The sequence below is a fragment of the Pipistrellus kuhlii genome, unplaced genomic scaffold, assembly GCF_014108245.1.
Source record: "Pipistrellus kuhlii isolate mPipKuh1 unplaced genomic scaffold, mPipKuh1.p scaffold_m20_p_13, whole genome shotgun sequence".
Classification (NCBI taxonomy): Eukaryota; Metazoa; Chordata; class Mammalia; order Chiroptera; family Vespertilionidae; genus Pipistrellus; species Pipistrellus kuhlii.
Window position 1 is genome coordinate 14,016,078 of NW_023425438.1, and position 26,020 is coordinate 14,042,097.

A 26,020-nucleotide genomic window follows, 5' to 3' on the forward strand; every position below is an offset into this window, starting at 1 on the left:
TAACGGTTTGTTTTCTTTGTGTGTCAGTCCATCTCGTTGATATCTGGAACATGATCGAAGCCTTCCGAGACAACGGCCTTAACACACTGGACCATAGCGCGGAGATGAGCGTGTCCCGCCTCGAAACGGTCATCTCATCCGTCTACTACCAGCTGAACAAGCGCCTGCCTTCTACCCACCAGATCAGCGTGGACCAGTCCATCAGCCTCCTCCTCAACTTCATGGTGGCTGCCTACGACAGGCTAGTACCTTACATGCTTGCTTAATCTTAAGTAAAAGTGTTTGTTTGTTTCTTTTTTTTTTTTTTTTTTAACATTTTATTGATTTTTTACAGAGAGGAAAGAGAGAGGGATAGAGAGTTAGAAACATCAATGAGAGAGAATCATCAATCAGCTGCCTCTTGCACACCTCCTACTGGGGATGTGCCCGCAACCAAGGTACATGCCCTTCACCGGAATCGAACCTGGGACCTTTCAGTTCGCAGGCCAACACTCTATGCACTGAGTCAAACTGATTTCAGCAAAAGTGTTTGTTTCTTAATTGTCCCTCTCCCATACTTTCTTGCTGCGGGTTGTCAACTTAGAGTCACAGTTGGGAAGGGAATTATTCAATGTAAGTCCTTTCTGAAGATTCATGCTCTGAACTGCTTCCTACGTGTACAGATAAAATGGAAAATCCTTGAGAGCAGAGATTCTATTTTGCATGTCTTTGATTTCTCAAGTGCAGCCCTGGATTCCTAATAAATATTTATAAAGTTGGAATGAAAATTAGCAGGTAAAAAAAATCATCAGGCATTCTGATGATGATAAAATGGAATAACATTTTTTTGTTGTTGATTTTACTTGATGAAGCTATTTGATATTTGCCAAATGGATTCTTGATTGGTAGTTGATTATTGCCTAATCCATCCACTGGAAGTTTTGTTAATTGGGATTAATTGGAAAAATAGGAGTTTTGGAAATCAAAGAGAAATGCTCTCATTCCTTTTAGCCGCACATGATAAATGGGAATGATGTTTCTAAAACAGAAGTGTTTTCATGAGAGAAGCACTCAATTATAGCTGGCAGCATCCACAGTGGTTTGCTAAAGATGTAAAAACAGCTTGTTTTCTTAAGTAAAAAAAATAATCTTGTTTTTCTAAAGTATTAATTTGAACAACAAGCTCTCTTATTATAAGACAGAGCAGAGCTGTAAACATCACCTGGATGAGGTGAGTGTAAATATGAACACGCAGGCCGCCTTTGAGACGTGACAATGAAATGAGCAGTTCCCAAGCAGAGGGCACAGGTGAGGGCTGCGGGGCGGCCGAGGTCCCTACCTGCATGTTCAAACACAGGTGTTTATTCAGGGTGACTCACTGTCTGCTTAGCTTGGCCCCCAGGTGATCACTGTGTTTTCTGTTTTGGATAAGAAGAACCCTTTCTAGAACTCATGTGCTGGGTTTATTGTGAGCCTGTAAAATGATAGGTCTCTGGAAATGAATCATGCAGAGATGTCTGAGAAAGAAAATCGTTCTCTTTATGGAGGGAGAGTGCTCCCCGGAACGCTTCTGTTTGGGCAGGGTTAAAATAACCAGCTTCGTCCCTCCTGTCATTCTCAGCAACTATTACCTGCTCGCCTTTTCATTTTAGTGTCTACATGTGGGGTTCATCGTCACTGCTCACTGTGTCACATCTTAAATATTGGCCTACTAAGCAGCTCTGAGCTGTCACAGGCCAAATATTAAGTGACCCATGTTTTTTGACGAAACCAGATCTTTCCCAAATCTTGTTTGAAGGGAATTGATTCCGGTATGAACCTGCACTTTACCTTGGAATCACTGGAAACATGAATGTGGGTGAGGTGGTATATGCCATGGCCGAGGCAGCTAACTCTTAGTTTTAAGTGTTACTTGGCCAGTGTCTATAGATCAAATTCGGATATATGGTGGGAAGGATCAAGAATAAGTTTTTTTTCAAGAAATAAGATTTAATTAGGTAAAGGGTATAGTCATAGGTTATTAGGCTGCTATATTCAGAATTTAAAATGTACTGTTTTATTTTTAATTTTATTATTTTTTTTTCATTTAAAAAATTTATTGTTTAAGGTATTATAAATAGTAGTACATATAGCTCCTTTTTTTCCCCATTGACCTCCTCCCAATCTCCCCTTCCCCCCGGTGTCTTATGTCTATTGATTGTGCTTATATGCATGCATACAAGTACTTTGGATGATTGTACTGGTTTATTTTTGCTTTTAAAAAAATATTGTTTTTAGCATTCAGCATGAAAAGGGGAGAAAGACACACACACACACACACACACACACACACACATGCGCACACACACACACACACAGATTTGTTGTTCCACTTATTTATGCATTCGTTGATTGATTCTTGTATGTATCCTGACGCCGAGTTAAACCCACACCGTGGTATCTTGGGACAACACTCTATCCAAATGAACCACCCGGCCAGGGCCTCTTGGGTGTCTTTTAACCCCCAGGTTTCCCCTTTAGTATTTTTCCTTTAAACCATTAGCTTTGTCCAGTAATGGTAACCTTTATTTTCTCAGGATTCATTTTTTAAAACAGCTGTTTTTGAGAAATAGAAAACAACTACAGAGAAATACAGAAAATGAAATGTAGTTTAAAATGAGTTGTTATAAAGCAAATCTAAGTACCACGGTGGCCATGGGATAGAATGCTGCCTCCCCCGGAAGTTCCTCTTTCTTTTCCCAGATGTAACCAGCATCCTGATTTTTATGGAGGTCTCTTCTCAGGTTAATTTTTACTTTGTCCTGTGGAATTTCCTGAATGTTCTTGCATCATGAAATCCGTGTCTGCAAAAAATGTTTTGAGCACATTTGCCTTAAAAAATGTCTTGATCTGTGTAGCAAAGCTTGACTCTGTGTGTGAGCACTCCTTCATCCTCACTCTGCCGGCCGCTGGGGCATGCCTCCTCGCCCTTCAGGAATGTTTTCTCTTGTTGCTTCATCTCTCTGGACCACTTTCCTTCAGGAAAGAAGCTGCATCCCTCCGAGTGTTCAGTCGTAAGCAGTAGAAACCCTCTCTGGCTAATTGATTAAAAGAATGGAGGTCTTACTAAAGATTCCCTGAGCATGTGGGGAACGTGTAAGCTTGAAGATCCTACTGCCAAGGAGAAAGCTCCATGTCACACAAAAAGGGTCTCACAGGGCACTTCTGCCACCCGTCGGGGCACAGATATTGTTGCTTGTGCTCCAAACACCACTGATGCTGGCCTGTCCCTGTCTCTGCAGCCTCACGCCGGGGGGGGGGGGGGGGGGGGGGGGGGGGGGGGGGGGGGGAACACCACTCCAGCAGCTGCCATCCCTCCAGGTGGACTGTTCGGAATTCCACCGGCTAAAAGATCATCGTTTTCTATTTGGAGTCCTGTGTAGTGCGTCTTATTGGTGGAGATTGTGTCATGTGCCCGTGTCTGAGTTTTGAAGAAAGATGGGAAAACAGATATCTGAGTTTTTCTTTTTTTCAATATTTGGTTAGTGGGAAGAGTACTTGTCACATAAAGTAGGGTCTGCTTCAAGGTAGACTCAGCATTCGGAGTATTGGTGACCAAAAGGAAATGTCCACTGTGAAAGGCCTCCATCAGTCTTAGAAACCCATGCATTTTAACAGGATCGATGCTCTTTACAGCCACTGGTGTTGCTCATACAATGCAGTGATATTTGACATAGGGATACTCCTTATCATTCCCAGGTGCTGTACGCCAGGTACTGAGACAGGAACACAGCATCTGTATTTTCATTTTAAAAAAAATATATTTTATTGATTTTTCACAGAGAGGAAGAGAGAGGGATAGAGAGTTAGAAACATTGATGAGAGAGAATCATCGATCAGCTGCCTCTTGCACACTCCCCACTGGGGATGTGCCCACAACCAAGGTACGTCCTTGACCTGAATCGAACCCGGGACCTTTCAGTCCGCAGTCTGACGCTCTATCCACTGAGCCAAACCAGTCCCGGCAGCATCTGTATTTGTAAATCATTTTTTGATGGAGTCTTTAGAGTTTTCTATGTATAGTATCATGTCATCTGTGAATAATGACAATTTTATTTTTTCTTTTCCAATTTGGATGCCTTTTATTTCTTCTTCTTGTCTGATGGCTGTGGCTAGCATTTACAGTAATATGTTGAACAGGTGGGATGAAAGCGGGTACCCAGGTCTTGTTCCTGTTCTTAGGGGAAATAATAGTTTTAGTTTTTGCCCATTGAGTATGATGTTGGCTGTAGGGTTGTCATCTATGGCTTCATTACGTTGAGGTATGATCCCTCTATTCCCGCTTTGCTGAGCGTTTTTATCAGAAAAGGGTGTTGGATTTTGTCAAATGCCTTTTCAAAATCAGTTGGTATGATTAGGTGATTTTTGTCTCTCAATTTGTTTATGTGATTCATCACGTTTATTGATTTATTGGATATGGTAGCAGCCTTGCATCCCTAGAATAAGACCCACTTGGTCATGGTATATGATCTTTCTAATGTAATGCTAGATCCTGTTTGCTAGAATTTTGTTGGGGATTTTAGCATCTATGTTCATCAGGGATATAAATTATATATTTAAAATACCCCATCCCAATTTTTTAAAATATATATTTTATTGATTTTTTACAGAGAGGAAGGGAGAGAGATAGAGAGCTAGAAACGTCGCTGAGAGAGAAACATCGACCAGCTGCCTCTTGCACACCCCCTACTGGGGATGTGCCCGCAACCAACGTACATGCCCCCAACCGGAATCGAACCTGGGACTCTTCAGTCCGCAGACCGATGCTCTACCGCTGAGCCAAACTGGTTTCGGCACCCCATCCCAATTTTAACGAGTTCTAGGGATTTCTCTTTTATGTTATGAATAAACTTAATTAGATGTAATAGTTAAAAACCAGATTAACATTGGTATTTCATGGAGATGCTTTCGCTGAGAACCTTATAGATAATTTGCCTTTTTTTTTTTTTTTTTCCAGATATAGTCTTACTGTATACAAAGAAGGTTTGGAAAATGGGAGACACATAGTAAATATAAATAGTATAGTATAGTGTGTGTGTGTGTGTGTGTGTGTGTGTGTGTATATATTTAATGTAAATAGTAAATGTAATAGGGCCATTAGTAAATATAAATAGTATAGTATAGTGTGTGTGTGTGTGTATGTGTGTGTGTGTGTGTGTGTGTGCGTGTGTGTGTGTGTGTATATATATATATATATATATATATATATTTAATGTAAATAGTAAATGTAATAGGGCCATTAGTAAATATAAATAGGATGACACTTGCTTTATAAAACTAAGATAACATCGTTCTCATCATTACAAAGGTGTTTATTTTACTAAGTTGCTATGACACTCCGTGAGCACAGCTGTATAAAACTAGCACAATAGCCCTTGTTTACTTACGTATGATGACTTTAAAAACTGGCTGGTGGGGTTTTCACCTGCTGTGAGCCAGGGCGTAGCTGATGGGATGGAGCCCAGCGCTTGCTGGGCCAGGGGCCTTGCTGATATTGTGGGGCTGTGCAGCATTACTTTGGGTAGTTCATCCATGTTATTCTCCATTCCATCTTTCCAATTCCTAAAAAGAATTATTAATGACCCTTCTCCTTCACTTTTGTCACAGTTGTGATATGGGAAGACCTGAGACAGGTATGATTGAGCTTCTTAGAATAAACACTTGGGAATATGAAGGTTGTTACAGTAAAAATAAAAAAAGATGAATGTACTATAAAATCTTTATAGCGGTGTGCACCCTGTTGGTTTATTACACAGCAGTGAACTGTTGTTGTAATGCCCTGATGGACAGACACATTTCTGACTTAGTGTTCAAAACAAGTGGTGCCTCAGTTTTAAATACTTAAAAACATTGCAGCTGTGAAATTAATGGGCTAAGTTGATGAGAAATTTACTTCTGGTTCACCCTGATGGTTTCTGCCTACACAGCCAGTAGAAATTGCCTTACAGAATGTTTATAAAACTCGTCTGTAATATGCCAATTAGACTGGACATCCTTCCTTCCAGACAGCTGCAGCCGGTGAGGGCTGCAGCAGAGGACCAGCCACCATGGTGGCAGGCGGGGGCCAGGGCCGGGGCCAAGGCCCTTGCATGAATTTTGTGCATTGGGCCTCTAGTTCCTAAATAATTTGGGTTCATTTCTAGCATTATTCACTTTGCTGAGATGAAGTCTTAATTCTACAAAGGAAAAAAAAAGATCAAGGTTTCTAGCTATCCAAAGTAATATGGCAGAAAAGGGTAAGGTTCAATTTACTGGTTTCCCGATGTTTAGTAATACATTTGATTGCTATTGTGATTCCATATAACAATTATTTCTAATATAATTTCTTTTCCAGTGAGGGCCGAGGCAAAATGACGGTATTTTCAGTTAAAGCTATGCTAGCAACTATGTGTGGTGGAAAAATGCTGGACAAATTGAGATGTAAGTATTTTCATATTATTTGAAATATTTTATTTTCAAATTAGAACTTTTAAGCAGTTTTAAATGAATGTTTTTCAGAATTTTGGATGATTCTATATTGAACATCGTTTTTTTTTTTTTTTTACCTGACTCAAAGTATGTAGTAAATTATGCCACCTAATGTTCAGATGGAAAAGTTGGTTGAATTAATGTGTATACTATTCATTTTTTAGTTTAAAGCAAGATAATTGAGATTCAGAGCAGTAATGTTGACATTTTAAAAAATGTTTTCCATATTTTTAAAAAAATTATTGTGTTTGAAGATGATTGTGTTGATTACTTTTAATTAGAAAATAAATTTGATTATTTTTACCAGGTTTGGTCAAGGCCAGCCCTTTCTTTTTTAAAAAAAGTATATTTTTATTGATTTCAGAGAGGAAGGGAGAGGGAGAGAGAAATAGAAATATCAGTGATGAGAGAGAAGCATTAGTCAGCTACCTCCTGCACACCCCCTGCTGGGGATGCAGCCTGCAAACTGAGCATGTGCCCTGATTGGGAATTGAACCATGATCTCTTGATTCATAGGTCAACGCTCAACCACTGAGTCACACTGGTGGGGCAGTCCTTTTCTTAATAATTCCCATCTTCATCAGGTTGTATTTTCTGCGTAAATGTTCCTGAGTACCTTGGAGTCAAGCTCAGTTGTTTAAAAATTGGCAGCATGTTTTTCCAATTATCTTTCCTATTCCCCCCCCCCCCTTACTATTGGCCATTTTGGCATTTTAGTGTTCACTAGGTACTAGAGAAAGGTGGTTAGATGAAGTCTGAGGAGGTGAAATGCACACTTATTTACTTCTTTCTGCTGATGGTTTTCATTCATTCACTCTAGATATTAATAATTACTCACTGCCTAAGATATGCCAAGCATTGTGCCTGACGCTTTACATATATTTTCTCACTGAATCCTTAAAATGTCTTTGAGCAGCAGGTGGTATTTTCTCCGTTTTATAGAAGAGTTAACTGAGAGTAGGCTGTCTAGCTTCAGAGCCCTGCTCTGAGCTACTTGGTTATGCTCCTCTCTTCTGGTTCTGTACCGGGATCAAAGCGCCATCCTACAGGCACCCATAGAGGGAGGAACTCAGATTTCAGGGAGTTAAGATAGAAGCTGTGGGTTTAATGAAATGTTGAGATACCCTGTGAATCGATTTGTTGAAGAAAATAGGTCATTTGTCTTGTAGCATTTCTAATAGATAGGATTTTGATGATTTTGACCCCATGATGTTCCTCTGTGCCCTGCATTTTTTTGTTTTAATTGAAATATATAGAAACTTCAGATTCAAGTACAAGCTCTTAGGTGCATTAGGAGTCAGTGCTTAGATTATCTTTCACAAAGTGAAATCTATACTTCCCTGGCTAGGGGTAACATTCTATTCTATTCATTTTAATTTATTTTTAGTTAAATAATTTAATTTTTTCCATTACCTTTTGTCGCCTCTATGCCCTCTTCCACCTCCCCCCACAATCAGCACATTATTGTCCATGTTCATGAATTCTCTTTTTTTATTTTTTGCTCAATTCCTCCATCCTCCCACCCCCACCAACATGTGCTTTTTTTTAAAAAAAAAAATTTCTTTATTGATTTAGGTATCACATATTTGTCCTCATCTCCCCATTCCCATCTCAAACCCTTCCCCACTCATGCCCCCACCCCCCTGTTGTCCGTGACCACTAGTTAGGCTTATATGCATGCATACAAGTCCTTTGGTTGATCTCTCCCCCTTACCCCTCCCCTCCCCTACCTTGCCTCTGAGGTTTGACAGTCTGATCGATGCTTCCCTGTTACCATGACACTGAAAGTTGGAAAACTAGATGGCTCACTAGAAATGGATTTTGATATTCTAAAGGTCTTAGATGTTTTTGGTCAAACTGTCACTCAGTTTGTCTTCATTTCAGAAACAGTTGCCGTGTAAAACAAATACTTGGTAGTGGAAAGTATCATTTTATGTAAGTGCTCTTTTGAGTTTTTTTTAACATGGTAATATTACTCTTTTGGACTGAAATTCCTTAACAATTCTTTTTTAAAAAGATATGTTTATTGATTTCAGAGAGGAAGGGAGAGGGAGAGAGAGAATCATTGATTGGCCACCTCCTGCATTCCTCCTACTGAGGCTGGAGCCCACAATCTGGGAATCAAACCGTGACCTCCTAATTCATAGGTCAATGCTCAACCACTAAGCCATTCTGGCCAGGCTCTTAATAATTTTTTTAATTCTAGCATTTTCTTTTTCCTGAGGAAGATAACATAATATTTTTTTTTAAAAAAATATTCTTATTGATTTTACACAGAGAGGAATTGAGAGGGACAGAGAGTTAGAAACGTCGATGAGAGAGAAACATCAACCAGCTGCCTCCTGCACACGCCCCACTGGGGATGTGCCCCAACCAAGGTACATGCACTTGACTAGAATCGAACCCGGGACCTTTTAGTCCGCAGGCCGACGCTCTATCCATTGAGCCAAACTGGTCCCGGCAAGATAATATAATATAGATGAAATTATTCTTTATTCAAACAGAAAGAAAAAGAAAGTTGGGATTTTGTTTTTAATGATGATGATTCCAGGTAAAGAATATACATCAACATGGGTGAAAAAGATGAAGGGAATAAGAAGTACAATTGGTAGTTACAAAATAGTCATGGGGATATAATGTACAGTATAGGGAATATTATTGTAGTCAGTAATATTGCCATACCTATGTATGGTGCCAGGTCGGTACTAGACTTATTGGCAGATCACTTTGCAAATTATATAAATGTCTAATCACTATGTTATACACCTGAAACTAATATAAAATAATATTACATGTTAACTGTAATTGAAAAAATAAAATATTTTAAAGTGGCTAGCCAGTGAATATAAATCACCATTTAATTAGTACTGAATAAACTGGTTGATAATAGAAAGTTGATTATATATAAAAATGCACAATTTAGATGTTTCTGGAATTAATAGGTTTCTATGATTACATCTGCTACTTCTAAATAGAGCAGATACCTGGCACATAAGTGCTAAGATTTTACTAAGTACAAATTGTTGATTGAGTACAGAATTACTGAAATTCTCTATTGGATCTGTTAGTGAAAAGGTAGAAATCTTAGCAGTAAGAGAAATTTGGAAGGTACGTATGTGATAACAGGTTTTTGGTTGTTTTTCTTTTGTCTTTTTCTTTAGTGCCTTTTTTTTATTTTAATGTGGCTTTTGCACTTCTTGGAGGCGCACACTAACCTGTATTCCAGCAGCACTAAAGTACGCACGCCCAGGCAAGCGTGGCAGGTTAAGTGTGCTCAGAATGGCAGGCCATTGCACACTGTATATAGGTTTACGAGTTAGTTACATGCCATGCAAGGCTTCTCATTACCACGTTTATATTATTCAGATAGATTTAAAAATATGGCTTGATTATCTCTTTCATGTTCAAAACTATAGTTGCTTTACCGTCTGTCACTGTTCCATTATTCTTATTGTATCATAATATCTTAGCTAGAGAATGAGATGAGTCACATAAATAAAATATTCAGGTATTGAAGCTTGCCTCCACTCTTTACAATTTTAATCATTCAGGGCAGAGATCACCTTAGATGTGGTCTGGCCCTCATATTAAATGGAGCTCTCTGATCATAATGTAAACAGTCTTCATCTCTGAGGAATGTCATCCTCGGGTGCATTTAGGGCTAATTGTGAGGTTTGGGTTATTTGTCCCATCTCATGTTTTCAGACATTTGTGTGTGTGTGTGGTTTTTCCATTTCTTGAGTGTTTGTTGCTGTGCTTGTTGGTGGCCATGGCGATGCTGGTTGTCCTTTATCACTGGTAAATGTGATGGTATTCTCAGTGTACCAGTCTCTATGAATCTCGCTTTGCTTCTGATTTGCTTTGGATCGACTATGGACAGAGGAAATGTAGCCACGTTTCCCAGCATTCTTCTCAGAGGAAGGACATCCCGAGCACCTGTAATCATGAGAGAAGCTCTCGAGCTTTTGTCGTGTGACTGGCAGTTTGGGCTGTTGGGAGAATCCCTGTCCCCTGGCTTTCTGGTCCCCTCTGTGTTCTGCCTCGTGGGGGTGGCTGAGTAACAGGAACGTGAGCTGTCACACCAATCATATCTGATTGTTCACTTTCTCCTGCCTGCTTCCTGGGCACCGTTGTCTTTGTTGTTCTGAGTTTCTCCATCTTCCTGCCTCTGAAGGTGCTCGCTGCTGTTACCTCCATTAATGTTCCTTTAAGTTAGGTTTTCTAGTTTATGGAATATGCCTTAGTGTTTCTGCTTTTCTTTCCTTTTATTTTGGTCTTTCTGCTTTTACCTTTTCTTTTATATTTTTTTCCTATAATTTTGCCTACTCTCCTTCTTTCTTTGATTCTTTTGTTTTCTTTCTTGTTTTAATGGTAAGATAGCCTGTAAAATGACTTAACCAATATTTGTGCCTTTAATTTGAAACATTTTTAACACATTCAGCGCCGTGTCAGTCACCGGTGACTGACCCTATACTTTCCATCCAGAAGACAAAACAGGCTGGGCGCTTAATGTGTTAAAAAAATGTTTTTTATCGATTTCAGAGAGAAAGGGAGAGGAAGAGATAGAAGCATCAATGATGGGAGAGAATCTTTGATTGGATGCCTCTTACATGCCCCCCATTGGGGATCGAGTCTGCAACCCCAGGCATGTGCCCTGACTGGGAATCGAACCATGACCTCCTGGTACATAGGTTGACGCTCAACCACTGAGCCATGCCAGTCAGGCTGTCTGAGTTCTCTTTATTCTACTTTGGAACTCACTAGATGGAATATTTTTAACATGGCTGTGTGCTTCCTTCCAATTTATTCTGTCATGGGAATACATTGCATCATTAGTATATGAACATACAAATATAATACAATTTATTTCACACCTCATCACCAATATGCTAATATAGTCATACACTCAAACATGCATATGTCTTATATAAATACATGTGTAAATGTTAAGAGATAAAAAAATGCTGATATGAATTTAATAAAAAAATAAAAATTATGTATCATCTAGTTCTGTACACTGAAAAGGAGTAGGTGGACATGCCTGAGTGGTTACTGGGTTTGAGGTTTAGTATGAATGTTAAGTAGGTGGGCCTCATCCACAGAGTACCCATGCAATGTTAATAAAAAATGAGAGTCCATGTTGACTACAAATCGTGCTAACTTCATGGTACTTCCTAATGATACCTCACGATCTTTCTAATGATACAAATGACATAGAGCCGTTTATCGAAAGTGGATGTTTCTTGATAGTTTGACTTTATTTGGTTTTGTTCTCATAGATGTTTTCTCCCAGATGTCAGATTCCAATGGCTTAATGGTATTTAGCAAGTTTGACCAGTTTCTGAAGGAAGTGCTGAAGCTCCCGACAGCGGTCTTTGAGGGGCCATCGTTCGGTTACACCGAGCACTCAGTCCGCACCTGTTTCCCACAGCAGGTAAGGGCGGGTCACAGCTGAGGACTGAGGGGCACTCACTCCACCTCGTTTTCTCAGGATTTCCCAGGTTGCTTCAGCATAAGGATATAGGTTCTGGGCAGGGAAGAAACAAAGGTTTATGCCGGGGTGGGGAGGTTGGGAGGGTGGAAGGGGGGGATAAAAAATTCACCTGAGAACTCTTTTTTTTTTTTTTTTTTTGAGATAGAGAAAGAGGAGGAGGAGAGTCTTTTCTGAAGAAATAACATGATGAATTTTAAGTAATTAAAAGTTTAAAGAAAACATTCATGATGAGATGCCTATATTATTGCTACTGAACATACACCACTCTCCGCAACGAGTTCTTTGAGCGGAAGCACAGGAGCTTGGACATGCAGCTCTGCAGGTGCTCGGTCGCTGTTTCCTGAACACCGAGGACAAGCAGAGCAGCACTGCTCTCAGCTGCCGCCCACGGTCCCTCCGAGCACACAGCCATTTTCATAGGCAAGAAAGATAGATTTGGTTTCCTCTTTATTTGTGGGGGTCCCTTTGTGGCAGTCCCCTAGAAGTGTTAGGAGCATATTCCTAAGACATTAACTAGGCCTCAAAGGACTCGGAGCAGAGTGGACGCTGGCTATAGCATCCATTGTTTTTTTCAGGTAGCAATGAGATAAAAGGAACTTCAGGCTGCACTTGGAAAGTTCTGGAAAGCAGGGAATTCGGGGGGGGAAAATCCATGTTAAAACCAATGGGTGAAAAATTAATGGAAAAAGGCTAGTGGACATAGTTTGAAAGTGTCTCCCCATAAAATATTGATTAATTGCAAAGGAAACATAACGACTCCGCAGTGGAGAAATGTGCCGTGCTCAGCGCGGCCAGGGGTGAACCCGAGTGGGGGGCGGTGAAGGGTTAAAGCAGACAGACAGAGAATAAAGCTGGGGCTGGGTGGACGCTGCCCTCGGATGGAGAGACAGCGCCACAGGCTGCAAGCCAAGTCTATTTCATAGTAGGATTCCACGAGGCAAAGTAAGGGCTGGTCAAGATGTTTACCATGTTCTCGCAGGTTTTGGATTTACTCGGTTACAAGCCCCTGAACTCTATCAAGCTTTGTTTTGGCAGCACTTGCTGCACCTCCCGCAGCCTACCTCACTTAGCCACCTGGGACCACAGGTTTGGGCCAGAAGGCCAAGCTTACAACTATAGCTTTTGGCTATCATTGTGCTGGGAAGGCTTGCTGGGACTTGCACACGGCTTTGCCGCGAGAGGACCATGCCCTCTCATTAGCCCAAGGCCTGAACCTGTCCGAACGCTGTAGCCGCTCTCCACAGAGAAACGTGTCAGGTACGACTTGAACCGAGTGACGAAATCCCTGTCACCAGGGGCGGGACAGGCTGCAGTCGCTGCCTCCGGGTAAGGTTCTCTGAGAAGTTCCCAGTATCCCCTGGTCCTCCTGCCAGGGAAGCACACCCGAGTCTCACCTCCCGGTGGCAGGGATTTCTGAAACATGACTGGCCTGTAGCTTTAAAAATGTCAGGGTCACGAAAGATAAAAAAATGACAGGAACTGTCCCGACCGCAGGGTCCAAAGAGACACGAAGGCTGAATCCAGCCCGTGAGCCAGGGTTGTCCTTCTGATAAAGGACATGAGGGGACAGTTGGAAAATTTGAAGGAAGCTTGTAGACCAGACAACAGTATTCTGTCAATGAATGGTAATTTCCTGATTTTGCTATTTGAATTAAGAGGATACCCTGGTTTTTAAGAAATACAGTGTGGCTGAGAGGAGGGGTGGGGATGGTAAAAGTGGGAGATATCTGTGATACTAAAACAACAAAAAACATTTAAAATTTTTTTTAAATACAATAAATAAATACAAATAAATATATAAGGGTAGACAGTATCTGTACTGCAGTGTTAACATTTGAGGAATCTAGTTTGATGACAAATATAATTTTTAAAATAGTCCTTTGTAACCTTTCTGTAAGTCTGAAATGATTTAAACGAAAGGTCAAAATATAAAAGGAACAGACCCTCCTGACCTGTGATACTTTCATTCACAGAAGAACCAAAAACAAGCACCCACACACCCGCTTTTACATTGAAAGTTCAGAGTTCATTCGTATCTGAATTCATCTCTCCAGCAGTCTTTTGTGGTTTGTGTAGAGCTTCTCAGCCTCAGCATTGAAGTTGCACCCATAATATAGAAGAGTTTATTTTTAGTAGCTTCTGAGGAGGTGTTCTTCCCAGTTCGTGCACACCTGGCTCATTGTGTTTGTGGAAGTTAGCCTCCATACGGCATTTTTTTCTCTCTGCATAAATAGCAACATCAGCTTTTAGTGTGTTAAGACTATCACTGTGCTTCAATTTATTCTAATAAAGCACAGTTTGCATTTCCCCCCTGAATATGCATTTTCAAATAACACGAGGCTGCCCAGACATATTATATCCTGGCGTTAAGTGTCCAGCAGGCATTAAAACACCCTCCAGAACTGTAACTGAGATGATGAGGAGAAGACACCACCATGCTGGGGGGAGGTACTCTTGTATCTGATGTCCATGTAGCTCTTTACACAGGTGCTTCCTGGGGGCCAGGCTAAAAACTGATCAGGTTATGGAATGTTCCTGTGAAGTAAAGTAATGGGAAGGAGACTTTCTACAAAGAAGTACCATTGAAGAGCAACGTTTGACCAATGGTTGACAGTTATGTGGGGTACTATCTAAAGTAATCTTCGATTTACTTATAATGTGAATATTATAATGAGAAGCTAATGCTATATAATAAAACCCTAATATGCAAATTGATTGAATGACAGAACAACTGGTCGCTATAACACACACTGACCACCAGGGGGCAGACGCTCAACATTGCACTCCCACAGGGGGAGTGCTGCTCAGCCAGAAGCCGGGCTCATAGCTGGCGAGTGCAATGGCGGTGGCAGGACCCTCTCCCACCTCCACTGCAGACGGGCGGCAAGGAGCAAGGGGTCCTGGACTGTGAGAGCCCTGGACTGCCAGAGGGATGTCCTCCAGGGGGTCCCAGGCCGGGCTGGGAGACAGTCCCCTCCCAAGTGCACAAATTTCATGCACTGGGCCTCTAGTATTGGGATAATGGTTTAAAATTTGAAGAATATTTTTAAAATTCTAATTGTTAATTTTAAGAATGCTATCTAGGATTCTGCAAATTACCTGTGTCATGATTGTCAGGCCTTTGAACTCACAACCTAATGGTTGCTTTTTACTTGCTTCCGATTCCTATAAAAAAAAAAAAAAAAAACTCAGTCTGGTTTTATACATGGCAGGTTTGGAAAATTCAAAAAGGCTTATCTTCATCCACAGGAAAGTTGAATTGTGTTTGGCCTATGAATATAACTACAACAACAACAACAAAACGAGACTTGGGACAGAGTTTCATGCAGCAGGAGTTAAATTCAGTGCGCTTGGGGTTTCTTTTTAAAATGTTCTTTTCCCATATGGTTTGTTTCCCCATAGGCGGTTATTTATTTATTTTTTTTTTTTAATGTGAGTTAGCTCATACACCATCAGATACTTTTTATAAAAACAACTTGCCTGCTTTTCACAAACTAAGCCAAGTAAGGGGTATATTTTCATATAGTTTAATAGTTTTAAAAACACAACAACAACCAAAATTTATAAGTTAATTCAACAGAATGCATCTACTGGAATAGCTAAAATTCAGTGACACACCAAATCATGGCAAAGATTTGGAGCAGCCGGAACTCTCACAAGCCTCTTTGGAAGAAGCCCTGGAGGTTTGTTTTAAACCTAAACAGACTTTCTCCACGTGATGTAGAAGGTATGTCCACAAAAAGACTCTTATAAGAATGCTCTAAGCCTCAGACGCATGCGAGGTGTCCACATAATAAAATATTGGAGTAAATTTAATTCAAGAGGGAATACTTCTGAAATTTGCTTCAAGATAATTTGGGTTGCAGGGAGAGAGAAGGTGTAAATGAAAACAAATTAGCCCTCTGGTGACAGCTGTTGAAGCTGGATGATAAGCATAGTATGCTATTCACTCCAAGTCCCCTCCTACCCTAGAGCCGTATGGCTCACCGGTCTTCAGGCAAAGCAGAAACCTGAGGACCCTGGTCTAGTCACTTTACTTAGTGGCCTAATGGCACTTTAAAGAAGAGGATGATGCCTCCTCAGATACAGCTTGTTTTATTATTTATTTTAATCGTAAGCAAATTTGAGTCATCGTTTTAAAATACAGTTTAGTTGATGTCCTGATTTTGCTTAAAAAAACACACATGACTAACTCCTATTTCCTACTTGATGAGGTTTTTGTTTGTTTTAATATATTTTATTGATTTTTCACATAGTGGAAAAGAGAGGTAGAGGGACAGAAAGTAAGAAACAGCCAAAACCGGTTTGGTTCAGTGGATAGAGTGTCGGTCTGCAGATTGAAAGGTCCCAGGTTCGATTCCGGTCAAGGGCATGTACATTGGTTGCGGGCACATCCTCAGTACGGGGTGTGCAGGAGGCAGCTGATCGATGTTTCTAGCTCTCTATCCCTCTCCCTTCCTCTCTGTAAAAATCAATACAGTATATTAAAAAAAAAGAAAAAGAAAGTAAGAAACATCGATGAGAGAGAAACATCGATTCAGCTGCCTCCTGCACATTCCCTATGTGCCTGCAACCAAACTACATGCCCCTGATGGGAACCGAACTCTGGACCCTTCAGTCTGCAGGCTGATGTTCTATCCACTGACCCAAACCAGTTAGGACTTGATGAGGTTTTTAAAAAAAATAAAAATAAAAAAAATTCCCCATTGATTTCAGAAAGGAAAGAAGAGGGAGAGAGAGGTTGAAACATCAATGATGAGAGAGAATAATTTACTCGCTGCGTCCTGTACGCCTCCTATTGGGGATCTAGCCCACAACCCAGGCTTGTGCTCTGACCAAAAATCAAATGTGACCTCCTGGCTCATAGGCCGATGCCCAACCACTGAGGCACCCTGGCCAGGCTGGATGAGGTTCTTATCATTGCACCATGGTGCTTATCACTCTTACCCCAGCCTCGCTTTCACCTGCATTCCACGCTGTCGCTGTGCCCTGGGCTCTTTCAGACCTTGCTGAGGCCCCAGGAGCTGCACCCCTTGACCCTCCAGCCTTGCCAACAGCGCATGTTCTTACACTTAGGAGTTTCTGCCCATCTGATAGGTGAAAAATGTTACCTTTTTAAAATTGTGTTGCATAACGTGCATTTTGAGTGAATCTTTAACACAGTTCTTGTCTTAGTTTATGCTATTAGCTGAAATGCCAATAACCATGAACCCCCTTTTCCAACTAGGGCCTCGAGTTCCAAATCCCAGCTAACACATCCCCCCTTTGATGCTCTGGGTCTTTCATGTGGGATTAGCTGCTCCTCTCCTGCAGCCCGGGGCATGTTCCATCCAGCCCACGCCTGCCCTGGAGGGATGCACCTTGGTCTCCAACCTTACATCGCCATGACAACAGGGTCTGGGAAATGATCAGTGCTTACTGGGTACTTGTGGGATTGATCGAGTAAGGATTTTAAATCAAATAGGTATGAATTCTAATAGAAAGCTTAAAGCTCATGTATATACTTACAACCTTGTTTTCCCTGATATTATTCCATGATTTTCTCAAATGAAACAATCTTTGCAGAGAACAAAATGAAGTTTTTCCAAATATCCTTTTAGGTATAATAAATAAAATAACTCTGATAAAAAGTGCAGCAACATTATATTGTGTTATTACAAAGTACTCTAATTTTCAAAATCCAAAATAAATCTGTGGATATGGACAAATTCATGTCTAATAAATAGAAAGGTTCACCCATAGCACTAGTCATATAACTATTTTTTTTTTTTAATAACCAGCATGCCTATCTTTGTCAGATAAAGTGTTTCTATAACTCTACACAAAAGTTAAAAACATTTAAAAGTTTTTTAAAGTGTTGTTTTCAAGTTTGAACTAGATGTCATACTTGAACTGATTACCAAGTAAGAGGGCACTGGATAAGAAATATTTACCTGTTGCCCATAAGGAAATAGAGTTGTTTTTCCAAATTGTGATTTATTGTGGAATTATGTTTTTAAAATATTTTTTATTGATTTCAGAGAGGAAGGGAGAGGGAGAGAGAGAGAGAGAAATATCAATGATTAGAGAGAATAATCTATTGGCTGCTTCCTGCACGCTCCACACTAGTTTGAGATCAAGCCCGCAATCCGGGCATGTGCCCTGACCAGGAATCAAACCATGACCTCATGGTACATAGGTCTACATGCAACCATTGAACCACACCAACCAGGCAAGAATTTTTAATGGAGATGATGAGATTGGAAATTGCAGTTATAATGACCTCATGCTAAATTATTTTACTTGTTTCCTCATGTAATACTGGATTTCTCATTTTTAAGACATGATTCTACTCTCCTTTTAAAACAGCAAAGATTTAGCCAAGGTTATAGGGAGGAAAGTGAGAATGGCATTTAGGGTAAGAAATTGTCAATACTGAGATTCAGAATGACAGAGGGTGGTGATGTAGGTGACAAACAGAACCATTCTAAGGAAAAATATGAGAATGCGGACAAAGAGAAACATTCTCAGTGTTTCACTGAGGAAGACATAAACAAATCATGGTGTTTTTGCTCAGTGGATCAGGCAGCTGTTAAAATGATTAGAAATAAAGATCTTGTAGGAAAACTATTTAATAAAATGTTAAGTGAAAAAACAGCTTATATATTTTAACTACATTCTGCACATAATTACATAAAAACATTTATACACTTGGAGGGAAATACAGAAAAATGAGAATTGTGGGGAGAAATTTCCGTAATTTACAATTTGTTACAGTTTTTGTCATAAATGTTATTGTGCTATAAAAATTAGGAGAGAATGTTCAGGTGGTTGAGCTACTAGGCCCTACAGAACACCTACTACTTAAGGCCACTCATCCAATTCTAGGAGACATAGGAGCTCTACCTAATACATAGAAACAAACACAGGGAAGCAGTCAAAATGTGGGAATAAAGAAATGTCACAAATGCAAGAAATGGAATCAAGCAAACTACTGGATACAGAGTTCAAAACCATGGTTATAATGTTACTCAAGGAAATGCATGAGAGCTTCGAGGGATTTAGTGAGATTTTCAAGGATCTTAGATTTTTTAAGAAGGAGGAGGAAAAAATCCTGTGTAATAGAAGCTAATATGGAAATTGACCCAGTGGCAGAATGACGGTCATTATGATGTGCACTGATGCTCATTATGATGCACATTATGATGCTCAATGCAGCCAGAAGCCGGGCTCACTGCTGGCGAGCCAGTGGCAGTGGTGGGAGCCTCTTCCATGGCAGCGCTAAGGCCTGAGGCGACAGTCAGACATACCCCGAGGGCTCCTGGACTGCAAGAGGATGCAGGTTGGGCTGAGGACCCCCCCCCCCCCCCCCCCACACACACACATGAGTGCATGAGTTTCGTGCACTGGGCCTTTAGTATGAACAATAAAATGGCAACAAATACATAGCTATCAACAACGGAATGTAAAATCAGAATAAATAAGAAACCTAATGAACAAAATAAACTGGTGGATAAACAGAGGCATGGAAGCATGGAACAAACCAGCAAATAGAAGAGGGAAGAGGGGAGAGGGGCTTGAAGATATTAACCAGATATCTCACCTCTGGACACAGACAGGAGGTGGTGAAGGCATGGAGTGGGGTAGAAACAGGATGGAGGTGGGCAATGGTGGTAAAGGGGGGACATCTGTAATACTCTCAACAATAAAGATTAAAACAAAAACAAAAACGGGAAGCTGAGAGAAGGGCATTCCAGAACCCTCTTTGCAACTCATAATCTAAAGTTATTTCAAAATAAAATGTTTAAAAACAAAAAATGAGAAATGCAATGAATGTTTAACTCAAGAGAAAATAAAACAAAAAGGGAGAAAAATGAGTCAGCCTATCTTTCACATAATTATTTAGTAACTCACAGATTGGAGCTGGAATTCTATCCCAAAAGTTCTCAAACTTTTTTTTTTATCTCAGGACCTCATTACAATAAAAGTATTGACGACCCCATCGAGCTTTTATTTATGTGATTTACAAATATCAGTATTTTCATATTATAAAAAGTACTTTTAAGTCTTTGAAAATAACCGTGATAAACCTATTACATTAGTATTAGTATTAAAATAATGTATTTTAATGAAAAAATAGCTATACTAAAACCATAACATTTAATGAGAATGTCGTTTTATATTTTTGCAAATCTCAGATTTGCTCAGTTGAAGACAGCTGGTGTCTCATATCTGCTTACCCATTCAGTCTGTTATGATATGTTTTGGTTAAAGTATAGGAAGAAAATCTGGCCTCATACAGATATGTAGTTGGAAAGGGGAGGAATATATTTTTTAAATACTTTTTTTTCTTTTTAAATTTCAGAGAGGAAGGGGAGAGAGAGAGAAACATCAATGATGAGAGAATTATTGATCAGTTGCCTCCTGCATGCCTCACACTGGGTATTGAGCACACAGTCTGGGCATGTGCCCTTGACCGGGAGTCAAACCATGACCTCCTGGTCCATAGGTCGACACTCAACTGCTGAGCCACGCAGGCCGGTTCTGGGGAGGAGTATTGTAATAGCTTTTTCAGGTAATTGTGGATATGCCTCGTTGCCTCTGGAACAGCCCACTGTATACTCATGAGAGAATGAGTTTGAAATAGATAATAATGTCTGCATTATTATGAAAGTAGTTTGGCGTCATGGACTTCCAAAAAATGTTTCCAGGACCTCTCAGGAGAGCCTCTCACAGTACTCTGAGAACCACTGCCCTGGAGAGAGAGGAAAACTAAAACCAGTGTTAAGTGATTTCCCCCCACATCACATGGTTACTGGAAGACAGAGCCCGGGGACCCAGTCTGGTTTCCTTTCTCTCACTCGCAGAGGGCTTCAAGTGACAGCGTGACCTCCCTCAGGACAACTTTGGCAAACTGACTCTGAGGGTCTTCTGAGATAGCAAAACTGATAGTTCCTTTTTATCTTGAAGATGAAAAAAAAAAATTAAACTCAATGATAGGCAAACCAAAACTATTTCAGAGAAAGTAGCATTATGATTACGAGTGGATTTGTAAATATGTAATTTTTAACAAATAGAAGATGTAGAAATATTAAACATTTTTAATAAATGACATGCTAGCTTAATTTGTTTACCACCTCTTACGAGCTAAAACTTCCTAGCATCTTCCTTGTTGGTAATTTGAAGAAGCATTCTTAATTTCATCTTGGTTTGTAACAGTTATTTACCTCTTTACAATCAGGCGTTTTCCACGTCTGGACTTTGCTTCAGAAGTTCGGTGACTTTCTGGTTTTGTCTTTAACGTTGTTCACTCCTTCTCCCAGAGGCCTTGGAAATTATGGACTTGGGTGCCTGAGATGGAAAACACTTTGGAAATCTTTGACTTATTTTTAGTAGCTATTGTATTTCTCACACCTCACTGCCAGGGCACAGCTATACAGAGAGGGTCTTCAGCTGATGACCTCATACTCTTCTCACCCTCTTACCTGGATCTCAGAACCTTTCCCTCCCCAGGCAGTGCTGGCCTGCAGGCTCGGTGCTGGCCTGAGACTCCCCTTCATATTTCTCAGGTTTTTAATTGCAAAAGCTTCTTTCTTGCTCTGCCACCTACTGTACCTTTTTTTTTTCTTCTTCTTCTCTCCCCGGTATATCAGTTTCTTCTTTGAAAGGTTGTTTTCAATAAGAATGACTTCTAATTTACCTGTAATGGAGTCAAGATTCTCATAGTTGCCAAAAAGATACCCAGACTTCAGTGTGGGTGGTCACACACGTTTGCGTGATGGGACCATTGTGTCATGGTGGGTCAGATGGGAAAACGGAGGCCCGTCTTCCTGACGAACTGCCCGCACTCTGTGCTTCCCTGTGCTGAACGCATTAGTGGTCAAAGTCTGTTATTTTGTAGTCTTCTGGCACAGTATTTGTCAGCTCTGACCACTTTTATCTTTCTACCTTCCTTTCTGAAATTAAAACTTTTAAAGTTTTTTGGGGAAACACCATGTTTTTTCTATCCCGTTTTTCACTTAAAGTGGTGGCACTGAGAACGCAGTTACGTGGGAGAGGAAGGTGCCTTTCGGCGTCACCCCTAATACTAAGTGTCTCCCCAACCCCTCAGACTTAGAACTGTGAGCCAGGGCTTGGGAAAGGCCTGTCTCCTGGGCTGTGCGCCTCCGTTTCTCCTGTATTTGCCCTCTTGTCGTTGCTCTTCGTTTGGAATAAAGTTTGAAGTGGGCGCCTCGGTGTCCGGGTTACAGTTACAGACTTTTACACCGGTCGTGTGGCACTGCCCTCTCCTCCTTTCCCTTTCTAGAGCTGGGAAAGGTGTTCTGTGGGTTAGAGAAAATAAAGAGGAGTTTCGTTAATTAGAAATATTGTGGAGAACTTGTTTTATCTACATCACCTGACTGTTTTTTTTCTAGGCTGTCCAATAATTTTCTATGTCCACATGGGACATTATTTTATCAGTGTCTCCCACACAGTGGAAGCTTACAATATATTTGTTTAAAAGAGAGGAACAAAGATAAGACCAAAAAAAAAAAAAAAAAAAAAAAGCAACCCAGCCAAGGAGATGGGACAGTGGAGGGCGTACTGTGCTGGGCATTTGAATATTAGGTTGTGATGTCATCCTCCTTCTATCTATTTCTGCGGTTTGGTCCCATCACTTCACTACTCAGAGCTTCAGTTTTCTCTTACGCAAATGAGAAGGTTGTTAGATGATGTGTCTGAGTGTTTGCCCCTCACATTGCTATTTACTCAACAATTATTAATGCTTGCTGTGCCTGGCTGTGTTGTGAATGCGGGAAACGCGGTAGACAGCCCTCAGCCACAGTTCCTGTTCCCATGGATGCCTTATAGTTGGGTGTGGGGTGGTGCTTCCACGATGCATGCTGGGATTAGTACTAACGGGCAGGATATCTGAGTTCTAGTCCTGCTTCGCATCCGATTTGGGCAGGGCCTTTACAAGGTACTGGAGGTCCTTGGGTTACGTCGGAGATCCATTCCTATGGATCGTCATAGTCACAATTTTCACCGTAAGTCAGAGCCCTCCTACATAAGCACCTATGTCATTCACATGGAGCACAGCAGTAATGAAATGAAACAGTAAAAAAATTTAAAAGAAAGATAACAGTTCCTGACCTTTACTTGTGGTAAATAAATAGTAAACATAAAGCACATACATACATACATGCGTACATATGTTGAAATGACAGAACTTTTGTTTTTTATATAGATAAATGGGAGATGGCGACGTAACCATGAAACGATGTACATTGAGTCCGACGTAACCCAAGGACTGCCTGTATTTAAATGTTTGGTTCTTTCATTGTCTCATCTGTAAAATGAAGATAGTAATATCTAACCCATTTAACTTCTATAGTAGTTTTAAGACTCAGATAAAATAATGTATGTGGAAATGTATTTGAAGCCAGGAGTAGTGTACGGTAGTGTGTAGCAGTGTCTGTAGTAATGTAAAATATTTTATTTTGCAATTAAATTCCACATGTAATTCATTAACTTGGTTGGGAAAGCCCCAGATTAACAATCTTGGAGTCCAGAGGTATTTGAAAAATATAAAGTATATCTGTTTTTCTTCTCTCCACAGAAAAAGATCATGTTAAATACGTTCTTAGACACAATGATGGCCGATCCTCCTCCCCAGTGCCTTGTCTGGCTGCCTCTCATGCACAGGCTTGCTCATGTCGAGAATGGTAAGCAGAACTTGTCCTGTTCGTTCCTATGCTATAAGGAAGTATGTGAACTGAGTATTTATAATGTCCTCAGCTACTGTGATTGAAATTGTATTTGACATTTGCTGGTACTCTATTATTTGAATTTGTGATTTTAGCTTTCAAAAGAATATCTGTTTCTCAAATAAAGAAGTGGAGGGGGTCTTATTACTTAGATAGAATACCAAGAGGTAGTAATCCTAATATATAAAAAGCCAGGGGCTGTCACGACCTAAATGACCAGACAGACAACCGAACAGCAGGCTGTGTGGGGCAACCAGGTCAGCAGGGGGTGGGGGCAGTTGGGGATCACCAGGCTGGCAGGAAGGAGGTGGGGGAGTTGGGAGTGACCAGGCTGGTAGGGGGGCAGTTAGGGATGACCAGGCTGGCAGGGAAGGGGCAGTAAGGGGCAACTAGGTTGGCGGGGGATGCAGTTATGGATGACCAGGCTGGCAGAGGGGGCAGTTGGGGCAACCAGGCTGGCAGGGATATAGTAAGGGGTCATCAGGCTGACAGGGGGGAGGGGAGGACAGTTAGGAGTGACCAGGCCAGTATGGGGATGATCAGGCAGCAAGCAGTTAGGATTTAGCGTTCCTGGATTGTGAGAGGGTGCAGGCTGGGCTGAGGGGACCCCCCCCTGCATGAATTTCATGCACCAGGCCTCTAGTATCCTATATAATAAAAGGGTAATGTCTGACTTCTGGTTTAGGCCCTGAAGGATCCCGGATTGGAGAGGGTGCAGGCTGGGTTGAGGGGACCCCCCCGCCCCCTTGTATGAATTTCATGCACCTGACCTTTAGTATCCTATATATTATAATAAAAGGGTAATATGCAAATTGACCCAATGGTAGAACAACCAGTTGATATGATGCACACTGACCTCCAGGGGGCAGACACTTAACACCAGAGCTGCCCCCTGGTAGTCAGTGCACTTCCACAGGGCTCACAGCTGGTGAGTGCAGCGGCAGTGGCTAAGAATGTCTGACTGCCAGCTTAGGCCCACTCCCTGTTAGTCAGACATTCCCCAAGGGCTCCTGGGCTGGGAGAGGGTGCAGGCTGGGCTGCCCGCCCCCCAAGTGCACAAATCTCGTGCACTGGGTCTCTAGTCAGGTCATAAGAGTTTGTGGTTCAAACTCCAGGCTTTTCCTCTGAGATTCCAGGGGGTTGTTTCTGGCTTGAGTCCACCTGGCTTAGCCATGCTTCTTTTTTTCTTTAATTTTTAAAACTCATGGGTCAAACATTGGATATATTCAATATCAACCACTAAAACTAAAACTACTTTTTAATAATTTGAAGGAAAGTAGCTAAGATAGAATTTAGTTCTGGGTTTCACACATCTTCCATTTTTTCCTTTAATTTTTATTTTACCTTGAGTTACTCTCAGTATTCTTTCTAGTAATTTGGTTTAAATCTTTGTTCCACTTGGCATTGCAATGGCACTTATCTCTTAGCAACATCTCAATTTTTTCTGCTGCTACTATCAGTTTATCTCCTCATGTAGGTTGTTTGAGTTTATTAAAGGGAAGGCTGTGGTTTTTCTGCGTAACCTCCCCTCAGGGCTCTTCCTGTCTCTCCTCATTCCTCACAGAGAACGGTAGCAGCTGAAAGGCACTAAAAAGCAGAGGCCTCTTTTTTCCCTTCCTAAGAATGAAACACACATCTATATTTTATTGAGACTTCTCTGCTACCCATACTTAATATATATTTTTAATTGATTTCAGGGAGGAAACATCAGTGATGAGAGAGAATCATTGATCAGCTGCCTCCTCCATATCCCACACTGGGGATTGAGCCTGCAACCTGGGTGTATGCCCTGACTGGGAATCGAACCATGACCTCTTGGTTCATAGGTTGACACTTAATCACTGAGTCACATAGGCCAGGCACTTTTTTTATTTTTTTAACTGTGGCTTTAGTTTATAAGTACCTTAGATTCAGGATTATTTTTTTTTTTTTAAAGATCCAGAATCTCTTGACTGGAATAAAAGAACTATCTTTTTGTGTGTGTGTTTGTTTGTTAATCCTCACCCAAAGATACTTTTTCCATTTATTTTTTTAGAGAGTGAAAGGGAGGGAGGGAAAGAGAGAGAAATAATAGTGTGAGACACATCGATTGGTTGCCTCCCACATGCGCCCCTACTGGATCTAGGGATTGAACCTGCAATCTAGGTATATGCCCTTGACCAGGAATCCAACCTGTGATCCTTTGGTGCATGGGCTGACACTCTAACCACCAGCCATGGCAAAACAGCTAACATTTTTAATAAGGTCTTTGGATAGAGATTTATACTACTAATTATTACAGTACTATTGGTTCTTTTAGAGGCATTACTTTTCG

The 26,020-nt window shown here is 40.9% G+C and overlaps 1 protein-coding gene across 21 annotated transcripts in view; it reads left to right on the forward strand.

Annotated features, from left to right (window-relative positions):
• DTNB (dystrobrevin beta) overlaps window positions 1-26,020 on the forward strand; it is a 146,330-nt gene that overhangs the window by 24,124 nt on the left and 96,186 nt on the right. For all 21 annotated transcript variants that reach the window (XM_045580622.1, XM_045580624.1, XM_045580628.1 and 18 more), the window contains exons 4-7: window positions 28-241; window positions 6,353-6,438; window positions 11,766-11,920; window positions 23,559-23,664. In XM_045580622.1, coding sequence (XP_045436578.1) covers window positions 28-241; window positions 6,353-6,438; window positions 11,766-11,920; window positions 23,559-23,664 — 561 coding nt within the window. The remainder of the gene's footprint in view (window positions 1-27; window positions 242-6,352; window positions 6,439-11,765; window positions 11,921-23,558; window positions 23,665-26,020) is intronic.